Raw genomic sequence first — 14,488 nt, 5'->3', positions numbered from 1 at the left:
AGAAATAATGAAACTTGTTAGAGGTTTCTGACAAATGATTTTAAACAGACTCCAAAATTTTTAAAAATCAACACCTCATGTCTAGAGCATATGATACACTGGTATCCCTGCAGCAAAGCTGCTGAAAGATTAGCAGGTTGTATGTGAAGGACTGGACCATCTTCCAGGCATGGTACACCCACAACAGAAAATAAAGCCAGTGGAGAACCTGCATCACGGGGTATACATTACATAAATAGAAGAAAAATAGGAGAATCAAATGCAGTAGAAAAGAGACAGCTCTGGTCACAGAGCCTCAGACTGATCAATGTGACAGTAAAAACTGCACTCTTAGGAAAGCTGCACAAAAAATGGTGATATCTGTGCTTGGTTTTAAACGTGGAGGGAGACTTTAAATCTCAGTGTAGGAGCCAACCTAGGTAACATGGCTCTGTAGAAATTCATAGGAATCCAATTACAATTCTGACACTGACAGCAAATGTAATGTCTATCCTTTAGATGATCAGTTTGAGTTAGTGTCCAGCTGGCAGAAGGTGAAAGTCACACAGATGTGAAATATCTAAGTTCAGTAGCATATGTTAAAAGAAGCTGCTAGACTCAGTGCTGTTCTTATTTGATTAGTCATCCTGGTCTCAAAATAGATTTCACCTTTAGTACAGCTCTACCACTACAATATAGTACAATACAACCCTGCCTGATTTCAATACTGAATTTCCTCTTAAAATACTGAACTGTACATGCAGCCTCAGGGCTGCCAATGAGATTTTTATAGATATTATTCAAGGGGCATTTACATTTTCAATCTTCATTAAATGTGTGGGGGTTTGTAATGAGACTAAACACTAGATTTTCACAGGGAATTAGTTTTTCATCAAAATACTATTTTCCACTGGAATAGCACCTTTAGAAGCAAGATAGTTGACCGTGCTGGAAACCCAAGTCCTTAGTTACACAAAATGAAATCAAGAAAGTGTAGGAGGCACCATGTCTTTGATAAATGAACAAACCAACTCAACAAAGCAGGAAACATTTTCCTTTCTTTGGAAATTAATATGTTAACATTGGAAAACTACCTCTTTAGTGAAATCCTTCATAAACAATACGTACTGCAGTTCTCGCACTGTATATTTTAACAATTTATACATTCTGAACATATACCAGGCCTACTCTAGTTATTTCTATTATAGCAGTATGACAGAAGACTCTTGCTTTTGTTGGCATTTCCACATTACTGCAGGTTCTAGTCCAAGTTATGTGCTATAATCATAAAGCTCCTATTCCCAGGACAGCTTATTTCATTTTGGCAACAGCACTAAGACAGTCTTAAGTTAATTTACTGTTTTGTGTCAACAGTTGGCAAAGACAGCGTTCAGGCCAGGCTGGATGGGGCTGGGAGCAAACGTGTTTAGTGGAAGGTTCCCTACCTATGGCAGAGGGGTTGGAAGCCAATGACCTCTGAGTCCCTTCCAACCCAAAGCATTCTACAGAATTGGATGGTACAGCTCTCAAAACGCCCTTCTATGGAGGCCGGGCTCTAGCGTGTATCCAGGATATTGAGACTGCCTCTCTTTCTCTCACTTCTGGCTGAACACAGAACTACAGAACTACTTTGGTGTATCAGCATTTTCATCACACTGGGAAAACTGCAATGCTTTTTTTCTTAAAATGCCATTGCCTGAAGCCAAACCAAGACACAAAAATGCACTCACTAGAAGTATGTTTGTTTCTACTTCACAAGCATTCAGACATGCAAAAGCCAAAACGTAAGAGTTCAAAAGGTGTTTTACTTATCTAAATGTCATGATTCTAAGCAAATTGTAGAGGGATTTTCCAATTTGGAATACTACGCATCTACAGCCTCAACTCAGGGAAAGTACTGAGTACTTTGTAAAGGCTCTTGTCTGTTGATACTGCCTTCCCCAGCTTGGAAAACATGGACAGAGAGATGTCACATGACCCTTAAAATAAATAAATAAGAACCCCCCCCCCAAAAAAAAAAAAAAAACCAACAAAAAACATATTATAGTACTTTGTTTGAAACATATAGAAAATTAATAAATTTAAAGTATTATTGGAATGGACTCCTCCTGAATTAAAATTCAAGCTAACATCAAACATTTTGACCACTGGTTTCACTGGTGAGTGCAGCAAATGATTTCATGTGCATTCTTAAATTTAAAAAAAAACAAACCCAAGGTCAATACATAAGCTCACAAACAGAAGCAGACTGTTCAAATAAACAGCAGTTGAGACAGCTGGCATAGAAATTTTAGTCCAAAGATTTGAAGAATGGCAAAGCCATAAGCAACTGAAAAAAAATACCTTACCATAGTAAAACAGTATCTGAAAACTGCAAATAGTACCCTACTTAGTAATTAACTTTACCAAAATGGTTCACTGAATTTCATTTGTTTGCCTTAACAATCAGCACATCTAGTACTACTGGTTGGTAGTAAAACCCAGAACTTAGTTTGTTCTGTGGCCTCATGTTAACCTTACTCTCTGTTGCTATAGTTCATCTGCAAGTATGAAATAAGCATAAGGTTTATTGTTGTATATTTTAAGAGACAACACTATAGCTGCTTTTCCGCCCAGAAATTAGTGATATCTGATAAAATTAATAATAGAAAGAGTTAAAGGCTAACCATCTCACTCTGTATTACATTACGGATTCCATCTGGGAAACAGATCCATGTTTTCTTTGGATGGACAGCAGAGCATAAGTAATGGTCTGTTAGCTGCAAGGCTCTCACCTAAGAAGGCACTGGGTTATAATGCTAGGCACACCCCAAAGCCGAGAGTGTCCTGTGTAGCACTTCTGGAGTAATGCCAGAGACTTTAGAGAGATACTGTAATTGGTGATTTTATTATTTACAAAATACAAAAAATTTTGAAATATTTTGAAATATCAGCACTTCTGCAAATGCAGACAACAGAATCACTGACAAGTAGCACAGAAGTTATAGCAATGCATGCAGTACATTTCTTTCAGGAGCTGCAAAGTGCAGAGGAAAAATACCATTGTCAATCACACAGACAAAGAAGGAAAATTACACAGAGATTAGACGGCTTAAAAATGTCTGTAAAGTTAGGCATAGGATATACCACTGAATTTCCTTATTAATAAAAATGTTTATTTCCTCTTCAATACATATTCCATACACTCTTCATAAACTACTTGTCTCCCAGTACCACAAGCTTCTTAAGGCTCTGAAGAAAAAAATTATGTCTATTCTGCTTTTATGCAGAGCTAGTTTTATACAGAATGAGTGATGCAGAAGTGTTAGAACACTGATAGGCAATGACAAACATACCATATAAATTTGGAACAGATAACGAACAGACTTTTGCAGTACAAAATTAAACACAATTGTATGTACTACTGCTGAACGCTGAAAGACATGCAGGGAACAATAATGTTGAAAAGCTAAAATAGAAATGAAAGTTGGCTTTTGCATTAAAAGGTTTTCATTAGCTATCTGTACAGACAGAAAGTGCCTGCACACACAGTCTCACATTCCTGTAAAGTGTGCATCAGCTCAAAACTGAAGGTTCTTAGTCCTAAAGCAGATGACCTCAACAAAAAAATACAGGCATGCTTGACAACAAAGTCAGAATAAAATCAGGAGAAATATGTAAGATAATGAGGTTGTGCAAAGTTTTTTCCAGATGCCGATCCGGTTCAATTTCTTCAGTTTTGATTCCTATCCCTGGGGCCTTTCTGAAATCACGCAAAAAGCTGTCACTTTGTTTCATGTACTTGTAGGTTGCAGTTCACTGCTAAAACGACCGGCGATCTTTGTATTTTAGCACAGAACTATCCTACAGCCACCAGAGGCCACTGCTGTTCTTCACTCTTTTCCTGCCTGCAGCTGGGCTACAGCGAGTAGTGAGCTCACAGAAGCCCCAGGCAATGGTCACACCGGCTTCACTCCTCCTTTCCGTTTTTATATAGCCAATGCTGCACTTCTGTCGAGAAAATTAAAAACAGTACACTCACTTTTTATTGGCGGACAGAATGTGAAATTATCTAAATATTGCTTACCCAACCTTAGCCTTCAGGAAGAAACTAAACCTTGCATTCCAAAAACCTGAAGTCATTCTTTGATATGATTAAATTTGGTTGCTTAAGGCAAATTTTTAGATGTAATTTAATTAGGTATCTGAAAGGCTTTAACTTAAGAAAAACCCCCCTACATCCATTTGCAACGGAACAAGATAGATGAATTAACAAAGTGATAATTAACATTCAACGATGAGAAAACGATTGAGTAATGCTCTGCTCCTATAGTTTACAGATATCAGTACCCAACCCACCCTGTTCTTTGGTCAGTGATCTGCAGTACCTGACTAACACTACTTGCAGAGACTACAGAAAGTGACATAAAAGTAATAAGTGTAATAAATGAGGACAGGATCATCCAGCCTGGTTAATGCATCATATTAAACATGTTTTAATATAGGCTATTGAAACACTATGTAGTTTGTAATAAAGAAACTGGACATATGGGATGGGGGGGAGGAAAAAGGGACATCCTGGAATGCAATGAAAAGAACTTAAGCATTTTAACAGTTTAGCAAATAAGCAGCAGCAAGCCAGTTCAGTGGCGATGCGCTTTGGATCCATTTTTGCTTCAAGACTTGAGTTGCAAAAAACAAATTTAAAAACGTACTTTGATCACTTCAGGCAGTATTCTCATACAAGTTTCCTGTACAGAAATATACTCCTTTCAAAAAAAAAGCATTTAAAAATCAAAATTTGCAGGAAACCCCCACAACTCACAAGTTTTAGATAGGTTTAACTAAAGAGAAAATGGAAGAAGAATCAAGTAATTCATCAAAAGTAAGTATTTTGTATTAAGTTTTATTTAGAAAGAAAGAGGTGTAATAAACACCTAATTTTAGAAGATGAACACTTGTGTATTAAATGATGACATACAGCAGTGTCTTTGGAAGCAATGAAATCTATGAAGTGCTGAACGTGCTGTCAAGAAAAGCACATGCAACTTTATTGGTATCTTTCCAGAGAGCGCAGTTCTACTGCACACAAGTCACAGGGGACAAAATCAAACACTATGGCCTATGACACCAAAAAATCGGTATTAAATCATCCAGTTCTCTTTTATGACAACTCACACCAAGATCTGGAGAGGGACTTCTTGTTATGAATAGAAAGTTATCTTTTTTTTAGGTTGCAGAGTTAAAAACAAGTCAGACCAGTTGCTGTAAGTTAGTTTCACTGCTAAAGAGGAGTTCTTCAATTACCTGTTAATGGCTGGTGATAAACCATTGTCCCCTTGATGCTGGCTGCTTGCCAGGGAGGGACACCAGGACAGACCCTCCAGGTACGAGGAGAATGGGAGTGACATCAGAGCCAGTATGCAGATAAGAAATGCACTGCGCCCCGAATTTTTACAGTTTTCCCAGGAAAAACCCCTAAAATTACGAGCCAACAAGTGACCTAAGTGACATCTAAGGATGGGAGGGTAGTCCAGTACCTGCTTGGATCCTTTTTGCTTCTCACCCTAACCTGAAAAGATACTGATTAAAGAGACGCCCCAAGGTGTTAGACAAAAAAGCTGGAATCTGCTGATCTCCTGTGAGGACGGAATCCCCAGCTCTGCCTGCAGACCAGCGGACAAAGCTGCATCACCCTCCTCCTCCGTGCCACGCCTGGGAGCAGCGGTGGCGTGGGCGCGACCCGTCGATTTCTCCCCACCTGAGGTGATTCTTCTTAATAAAGGCATTAAAAAGGAGAAAGATCTCCTGCCCATTTATTTCACTTCTGACAAGGCCCACTCACAAGGAGTGACAGGACAAGAGGGAATGACTTTAAACTGAAAGAGGGTACATTAGATACTGGAAGGGAATTATTTACTGTGAGGGTAGTGAGACACTGGCACAAGCTGCCCAGAGAAGCTGTAGGTGTTCCATTCCTGGAAGTGTTCAAGGCCAGGCTGGGTGAGGCTTGAACAACCTGGTCTAGTCAAAGGTGTCACTGCTCATGGGCAGGAGCATTGGAACAAGATGATCTTTAGGGTCCCCTCCAACCCAAACCACCCTGTGATTCCAAGATCTCTTCGGGCGGCAATTTGGTTCAGGTAGCAAAGCCAGGCCAAACAATTCCAGCAAGTTCAGCCAGTTTCAGCAGCAAACCCCGCCTGCCTCTGCAGCTGTGGGCTCGGGCTGCTGTGTTCCTGGGCACCAGGTGAGTCCCATGTGCTCGTGTTTTGTGCCCCTCAGCCTAAAACCAGAATTCATGGAGGGTGTGCGAGGGGAAAGCAGGGAACAATCGCCTGCAGGGAACAGAAACACAAAATACCCACAGCTGGAAGGACCCATAAGGATCATAAAGCCAAACTACCAGCCCTACACAGGACAGCCCCAGTATCACACCATGTGCCTGAGAGCATTGCCCAAACATTCCCTGAACTCTGTCAGGCTTGGTGCTGTGACCACTTCCCTAGGGAGTCTGTTCCAGTGCCCAACCCTCTTCTTCGCCCTCAGGGTGACGAATCTTTTCCTAGTACCTAATATCCAGCCTAAATTTGCCCTGACACAACTTCAGGCCATTAACCACGCGGCTCTGGCCGAGCCCTGCTAGCTTTTATGCTCTCCCCCACACAATCACAGAACTGCAAGGGACCTCTAGTCCAACCCCTCTGCCACCGCAGCGTCAGCTACAGCCGGGGACACAGGTATGCGCCCAGATGGGAGCCACAGGCGGGCAGATCCACCGATCCAAACCCCGTTCCCATTCCCATTCCCGGGCCAGCTCCCCAGGGGCGCCGCGCGGCCCCGCCCGCTGCCGCACCCGGATGTACCGACCTCCCCCCAGCCCGGCACAGGCCGGCGCATGCGCACCGGCGGCCGCCGCCGCCCCTCACCCGCCGTGCGCCCCCCGCCCGCCCGGCCCTGCCGTGAGTTCGCAGCCGCCGCCCCGCTCGCCCCCTGCCCGCCTCCCCCGGGAGCGCCGGCGCCCGCCCCCCGCAGCCCGTGTGTAGGGCCGGGCCCGCCCGCTCGTCCCCGCCCCTCCGTCCCCCCTCCGCCCGTTGCCAAGAGCGTGTGTGTGTGGTGTGTCCGTGTGTGCGTGCGCCGGGGGGGGCGGGAGGGACGGGTTGGGGGCGGCCATGCCGAGGGGGCGGCCCCCCGAGCCCGGCGGGGAGAGTGGCGAGGCCGGCGCCGAGGCAGGTAACGAGCGCGGCCGGGCTGGCGCGATCCGCGCCCGGGGGTGGGAGGCGAGAAGCCTCCGCGGGCTCCGCATATAGTCCCCGGATATGGGGGAGGAAGGCCGGGTCTATTGTGCGAGGGTGCAGGCGAGAGGGCGGAGGGGAGGAGAGGAGAGCGGAGGGAGCCGGGCCCGGCCCCGCGCAATGATACCGAGCGGCCCCGCCGCCTCCCCGCAGCCTCCCGCCGGGGCAGCGCGGCCGGGGCTGGCATGGCCGGCGGAGGAGGGCTCCTCGGGCCTGGCCCTCCTCCTGCTCCTGCCGCGCTGCGGGACCCGGAGCCGGAGGAAGAGCTCGGGCCGGCTTGCGGCGGGCAGGACGGGAAGGCTCCGGCTCCTTCCGCTGCGCCTCTCCCTCCTTCTCCCGGCCAAATTAACGAGATCTTCGAATAAAGCATGATAAACAAATAGAAAATGAGGTTCAACTCGTCCATCTCTCTGATTTGCAAGGACGACGTTATTTTTAAGTTTCTTGTTGCTTTCCTCTAAAAACACCTTTGCAGTCGTTTTCTTTGTGAATATATGTGTAAAACCCCCAAACCATGCTGGTTTTCTCTCCCAACATGTATTAGTCTCACGCTTAAGTTCCAGCATTTTTTATTGTATTTTATTGCCGTTGATGTCTGGGGAGCACTTTCAGGGCGGGATTGGTTTGATGGGCTGGGGATATTTTTTTTTTTTTGACAGCAGTTGGTAGCTGGTGAGTTTTATGGCTCTTTTGTGTAGTTCGTTCGTGCTGATGTTACTGTGGTTCTGTGAGCAGTATCGAAATAAGGTCCACAAAAAAAATGCTGTGGTTCAGGTAGGCCTGAAACCCTCATAAGTGACTTCTCCTTCAGCACAAGCACATAGCCGTACGTGTTTGTTTGAAATATGTATTTTTTAACAGATAGAGTGGAAAGATATTTCATAAAGCATTTTAATACTGTGCCTGTTTCAGTAATGAAAAGTCAGCCAATTAATATTTTCAGTATGTATTTAGTATATTTTGAGTTCTTAATGTTTTCAGATGAGTTCTGGTTCTGCAGTGGGAATGTGTAGGTGAGCCTTCTGTGGAATACTTTTCTGTAGAATTGAAATGTGCTGACAGGCAAAGAAAAAGCTGTACTGTTACGTGAGGGTTGGGAAGTTGGACAAGATTTTTTTTTGCAGTATTGAAAGCTAGATGGGCCACAGGTTCCTACCAGAAGTGGTGGGGTTGTTTTGTTTTGTTTTGGGGTGGTTTTTTTTGTTTGTGTGTTTTGGTTTTGGTGGCTTTTTTTGTTTGTTTGTTTGTTTGTTTTTGTTTTTGTTCTGTTGTGGCTATTGATCTCCACTTTTGATCACTAAGTAAGAAGGATATAAAGAAAGTCCCAAAGAACTTTTGATGCTACTAGCTTTGGAGGTCGAGGTGGTTTTGTTTGTTTGTTTTATTATTTAAACTAAAAATCTACTCAAAGATCTATTTAGTTCTCTAGTAGTTTTTGAAAGGGTATGCATGTGTCATACATGTGTGACCTCCTGTAGTGATGGCATGATGCACAAATGAGAAAAGGATGAGAATTGAGACAAGCAGTCCAGGCACCTACAGCCTAGTAGCTGTATTCATATTGCTTGTAGTTGGACCTTGATCTTAGACTATTTCTGTGGTAAAACTTGCATATGGCTGACAAGACTTGCTGTGAGTTTCATCACATTCTCTATTTTTCACATTTTCATTTATTTTAAAATAAGTTTGCCAATTTATTAATCACATTTTTTCATTGAGTGTCTAGGGCTTTCACAGGGATTGAGAGACAGTTGCAAGGATTGCCCTAAATAGGCAAGTTTTGTGGATTCTGGTGGGTTTGATCCTTGAGATTTCAGGAGTTTTGGACAGCAAAAAATGTTGGCAAGCAGCACATTTTTTTTCTGCACTTCTCTGTGACAGAAAAAGGTCGTGAATGAGGAAGCTCTGGCTGAACAGGACAGCTTGAATCTGGGAAATTTATGTTCTCAGGACGTTTGGCTGTTTGTCCTGTTCAGATACAGCCTTTGAAAACTGACTGTGCATTTCATGGGTTTCACTTTTCCCAGAAGGAATTTTATTTAGAAAATAGGTGTTTACAAAAATAAGTTTCATATCTTTTTGTATCTTTTACTTAGGAGACTGCATTGGTTTAGATTTTTTTGAAGTGTGCTCCTTGTAATTCCTGCAGCCATGCTATGCTGATGTCTCATGGAAATGTTGCTCTTTGTAGTTGTACAGTGTCTGTTTATGGTAATTCTGTTTTGGGAGAAAATAAAGGTGAATCAGTAATGTTTCACGTAGCTTCCTTAGTCTACTTTAACCACCATGCATGCCAAAGACTAGAACAAGTTCTTTGTTCTAGGAAAATTAAATATGTTGGATAAGAAAAATGAACTCTAGGCAGCAGTAGTAAAAATAATATCTTGACCTCAATAGCTGATATTTTAAAAGATCCTTTTCCTTTTTTGGTATTATATTGTTTTCCCAAAACCATCTTGCAATTTTTTATTTATTTTTTTTAAACTCAGTTGAACTATTCAAATTAACCTCTTTGGTCAAAACTGAAGCATGCTAGGTTCTGTCTGAGCATAAGGAGACCCTTACTGTGAGGGTGACTGAGCACAGGCACTGGTTACTCAGGGCAGTTGTGGAGTCTCCTTCCATAGAGAGGCCCTTTCTGATTTTACCTGTGATGTTTGTCACTGACTGGCGGCAACATGAAATGGACAGTTTTGACTTCTGCTATCTGATCATTTTCAAACAGCAGGAAAGGAATGCTTTGAACAGCAAAATGAAATATTTCAGGGTGTACTGAAGCAGTTTTTAGCCTAGAGTGTATGTCCTTTATTAAACCCAAGGGCTAGTTTGAAACAAGCCTGAACTGAGTTCCTTTATGAGTGCAGTTAAAACTTGAGCATTTCATGTCTTCAGAGGGCCTGAATTGTAACAGAACTCACACATGAAGAGGGATAAATAGTAAATAGACAAAGCTAGGAAACACAGAGATGACATAGCTTTAAGTCTGCCTCTGCAGAGCTGGCTGTATTTTGCTTGCTGCTGTGAGTCCTCTAGCAGCATTTCGGGTGTGATTACATTGAATTAGGGGAAAATCGATTTGGAGGCTTTACATCCCCATTTTATATTACTGAAGAAAAATGAAACTTGAACACATCTGTTAAATCTTACCAAATTTTTGTTATGTAGATTATTTTAGTAGTTGTGTGTTAGCGTTTTATGTGGTGACCTCTGACTGACAAGAAAAGAATGGGTGAGTGGTGTTATGCAGGCAGTAATGAGGAGGTTATGGTACAGCTTGTGTGGTGTGCACTAAATCTCTTAAATGCAATAGGTATAAGTAATTTCTTTGGAAAACATGCAAGAAGAACAACTTCTCAAGCTTTTGCCTTAGAAAAGGTTTATATTTAGGCTTTAATGGTGATACTCTGGTATCTCACGGTTCTGCAGTAATTTAATCCACATTTATGTACCAAGGGTCATTAGGTGATAAAGATTATAAACTTGGATTACACTGGCATGCTTTAATTCCACACTAGTTTGTCACTATACTTGAAATAATGTCTATGTCTTTTCCCAAGTATTCTATGCAGTTGAGTAACTTGTTGTTCTGTCTGTGTGATAGCTTCAGTTCTTGTTCTGTCCCTTGTCCATAGCTTTCCACCAGTTGCAGGAATTTTATTTCCTATTCCATCTGTGCTGATGCCTTCATACCTCATTTATTCCCATGCATTAAGTACTTCCAAATATAATTAAAATTTCTATTTGAGATCTCTCATATCCCTCTTTTGATTTTTATTGCTGCAGTTGGATTACTGTCGTTCTCTGGAAGAGGGAAGACCAAGTAGTAAATAATTTACTTCATTCAGAAGTTTCTGTTAGCAGTGTAGTTGCTGTGCACAGGTAAAGGTCATGGCTTCACACATGAGAAATCTAAATAACATGAAAACAAACAGCTGAAAAATGGTAGCTTGGTATATTCATATGCAGCTGTGGAAAAAAAGTGTAATTCCTGTTTTGGAGCATTTAGCAATAAATACAGCAATATTTACCTGAATGTCAAACGAAGCTATCAAAGTTGGTGATGGAAATTCCAATTTCCAGTTGTCTGTGTAGGTTAGGATGATATGGATGATGTATCTGTGTGGTAGGTTGGCCTTGGCCAGCAATTAAGCACCTTCCAACCACTCTCTCACTTTCTCCTGCAGTAGGGTGAGAGAAGGAATGGGAATAGCAAGAGCAGGAAAAAACTTGTAGATTAAGATGAAGGCAGTTGAGGAAATAAAGGGAGAAAGTAAAAAAAAAAAAAAAAAAAAAAGATATAAACCCCCCTCCAGCCAACCAACAAAAAGCCCAACCAAGTGGTGCAAAGGTAAATGTTTGCCATCACTCACAGAGGTGCAGTCTGGTGCTCAGTCTCTGAGCCAAGAGCACTACCTTGGAAGAACTAACCCTGTTTATATTGCTGAACATGATGGTTTATGGCTTGGAATATCCCTTTGTGTTAGCTCCAGCCTTTCTCCCACCCTCAGCCTACCCACTGTGGGGGCAAAGTGAGAAACAGAGAAGGCCTTCATGCTGTACAGCACTGTTCAGCAATAGCTTAAGCAGTGATGTTAGCAGCATTGTTTTAGTCACAAATTTGAAACACAGCACCATATGGGCTGATAGGAGGGAAGTTAACTCCATCCTGGCCAGACTCAGTGCAACCTGCTTAGCGTGTCGCTGGCTGTGAGGGAGCTGTGAATTCTGTGTCCTCAGACAGTTAATTCAGGCGTCTGCAGCGGAGGTGCAGCAGTGTGGCTGTGCTCTGGCTGCACTCTGCTCCTGAAAGGAGTGCATCTACTTCGTGTTGGCACATGCCAAGTGACTCACCCCTGGATGTCCATCCCAGCAGTGTGTTCCAGATTAAGTGTTGACCAAAGCATAATAAAAATACCTTGTCTTACATGTGCAAATCTTGATTGATTTCCGCATTTTTTTGAGAGTTGAGTCCTTCTCCTGCTCTTCCCATTAGGAGTCAAAAGGAATGCCTACTGTTTGTTTAGAGTTATGAGCTAGTTTTAAACTAATCTGTTGCTTTTATGATTGCAGAAATAAGCAAAATGTTATAATGATTCATTATCATTTGTGTTCTGTGAGTTCAAGTGTAGTATGAGGAGATGTCGGTATTGCCATCCCTGTTTTGTTCTCTTGTCCTACCACTTTCTTTCTGCTCATAAATTAGTAAATAGGTTTTGATAGGGTCAGACCCTTTTGTCCCTAGGCTTGCTAGCTGCCATTTAACATAAGTGACAAGTTTTCACCCATGGATTTTACAAGCTTGAGTGTTTATTTGCAATGTCCTTTCAGTTGGATTCGAGGAGGTTATTAGAGATCTAATAAGGCTGTGCTGCATTCACAGCTGAATGAGTCCATCTGCGCCTTGCAGAGAGGGCTGTGGGCTGCCATGAGGCACACTGCTGCTTACATAAGGAGGGAATGGCTGGGAGTGCTCTAATTCTGTCTTCCTCCTTCCACACTGAGTTGTCGTCAGTGGCTTCTAGCAGAGAGCACCTGCTTGCTGACTCAGCTCCTGAGGTCAAGTGTTGTGAAGGCTGTATCACAGCTGAATTCACCCAAAGTGTTTATTGCTGCTCTGTGAGGGACAATAAATTCAGGAAAGACATTACAGGTTGTAACATTAGGAGTATTCAAGTAAGACCATATTTAAACTGAAAGTTTGTTATAGGTTTGTTTGATAGGTACTTTGCAAATCTGATTCTCCTATTTTTGGCACTTTGGACAAACTGTAAGAATACAGACAAAAATATGTTTGTCAGTGCAAGTTGACAAAGGTGTGTTTGATGGCATATAATGAGCTAAGTGCTCCCTGTTCAGGTTAATTGTATTGATACTTGACTGTCACTGCCAGGCTCTGAAGGACTAAGGCTGATTTATGTTGCAGCTAGACTAACATGCAAATTGAAAAAAAAAATAGAAAGTGACAGTGGCTTCTGCACAGTATGCAGCTAATACTAATAAATTGAAATGTTTGAAACTTTGCTTCTGTTCAGCAAGGTTTATAATTTGCTGTAGTGTGCAGACCTGAAAGAATCCCTTATTTTTCAGGAGGTTTGTTACTCAGTTATTTTCTGTTTTCTCTCTCTGTGTTTGTTTACAGATATTAGTAAGAAGCTGCTCTCTAAAAGAGCATGCCAATTTTTCTTGTGATTGTGTTGATGTTAGGTAGTTAATCAATTAATGTCCTCTTGAACTAAAACCTCAGACTTTTAATTCTGTGGTTTTGGCTTGAGTGGCATTCTGAATTGCATTAATTCATTAAAAAAGCAGACTTGTGTTTTCATTTGCCAGAGTATACCTGACAATAAATAGATTGCTTAATTTGTGTTTCTAATACTTATATTTTTCTGAGAGCATAAGCATCATTTTGGCTATTAATGAGATTCTTGTTAATATGATAAATGTTTCCATCAAACATTGTGTAATTATGTCAGTATTTTGATTTTTTCACTTGGGTACCCAGGGAAATAGAATTCTTGCAATTTTTTGGGCAAATTTCTCAGTGCATTTAAAAAATACTGGATTCATGCCCTGTTGTTAGTTTCTTGAACTTGCTGTCTGCATGTTGTTTTGGTATTCAAAAGTATTGGTCTTTAAGATAGGTTCAGTATTTTGCAGCATTTGGCTTGTTTGATGATCCAAGCTGATGCACCGTAAGCATTTTTTCCCTCTGATATAGGGAAAGATTATTTTATTGCTGATTTATGTGAAATACAGTAGTGTAGGTTATTACTTAGACTTCTTATGAAAGAGGTATCATTGTAAATAAAGTTTTCATTGGGATACTGATTCTTCTAACAAACAAATTGTGTCAAATGGTTATTTCATTTTTGAAATACCTTTTTTAATAACATTGAAATGAAAACAGTCCTGAGTCATACTTCATGAGGCTGTGACATCTGCCTGAAAAGTCAAAATATGGCTCACTTGCTTGTTACTTCTTTAATTGACAGTGTCTTTCCTGTTTTTATGTCCTCCTAATTCTAAATGCAGTGTAACAGTTTAGGCCTTGCTGTTACCCAGTTGTTTGATTTCAGGAGGGATATTTTTCTGAATACTCTCCTTTTCAGGAGAAGAGTAAGCTATGAAGTCGCTTCCCACGTCTTTATTAAAAGGAAGCTGTGCAACTCGCTAAAATATCCAGTATTTAGTGAGTGATAGAGGACCAGACTGTTTTAGTGACAATACAAAGGAAA

At 41.6% G+C, this 14,488-nt stretch overlaps 1 protein-coding gene and 2 long non-coding RNA genes across 9 annotated transcripts in view; 1 reads left to right on the top strand and 2 right to left on the bottom strand.

The window, feature by feature from the left end:
* Nucleotides 1–2,847: 2,847 nt before the first annotated feature.
* Nucleotides 2,848–6,821, bottom strand: LOC135307344 (uncharacterized). The gene is made up of 2 exons (XR_010368052.1): nucleotides 5,266–6,821; nucleotides 2,848–3,969 (listed from the first exon to the last, which is right to left on the bottom strand). It is a non-coding gene; the product is annotated as an uncharacterized LOC135307344 (long non-coding RNA).
* Nucleotides 6,822–6,903: 82 nt separating this feature from the next.
* Nucleotides 6,904–14,488, top strand: part of ZNF236 (zinc finger protein 236) — a 78,846-nt gene continuing 71,261 nt past the window's right edge. For 2 of the 7 annotated variants that reach the window (XR_010367970.1, XM_064431845.1), the window contains exon 1: nucleotides 6,945–7,191. Coding sequence is in view for 4 of the 7 variants with exons in the window: in XM_064431845.1 (XP_064287915.1) it covers nucleotides 7,131–7,191 (61 nt within the window). In the remaining 3 variants the exon portion in view is untranslated. Of the gene's footprint in view, nucleotides 6,921–6,944; nucleotides 7,192–11,113; nucleotides 11,133–14,488 lie in introns of those variants that run through there. The other 5 variants (XM_064431820.1, XM_064431817.1, XM_064431831.1 and 2 more) reach the window with 4 other exon arrangements.
* Nucleotides 10,750–12,031, bottom strand: LOC135307333 (uncharacterized). Its single transcript, XR_010368041.1, has 3 exons — nucleotides 11,624–12,031; nucleotides 11,282–11,431; nucleotides 10,750–11,162 (listed from the first exon to the last, which is right to left on the bottom strand). It is a non-coding gene; the product is annotated as an uncharacterized LOC135307333 (long non-coding RNA).

Source organism: Passer domesticus, chromosome 1, assembly GCF_036417665.1.
Source record: "Passer domesticus isolate bPasDom1 chromosome 1, bPasDom1.hap1, whole genome shotgun sequence".
NCBI classification, from domain to species: Eukaryota; Metazoa; Chordata; class Aves; order Passeriformes; family Passeridae; genus Passer; species Passer domesticus.
The sequence above is the reverse complement of the archived record's forward strand: the minus strand, read 5'-3'. Positions and strand labels throughout refer to the sequence as shown.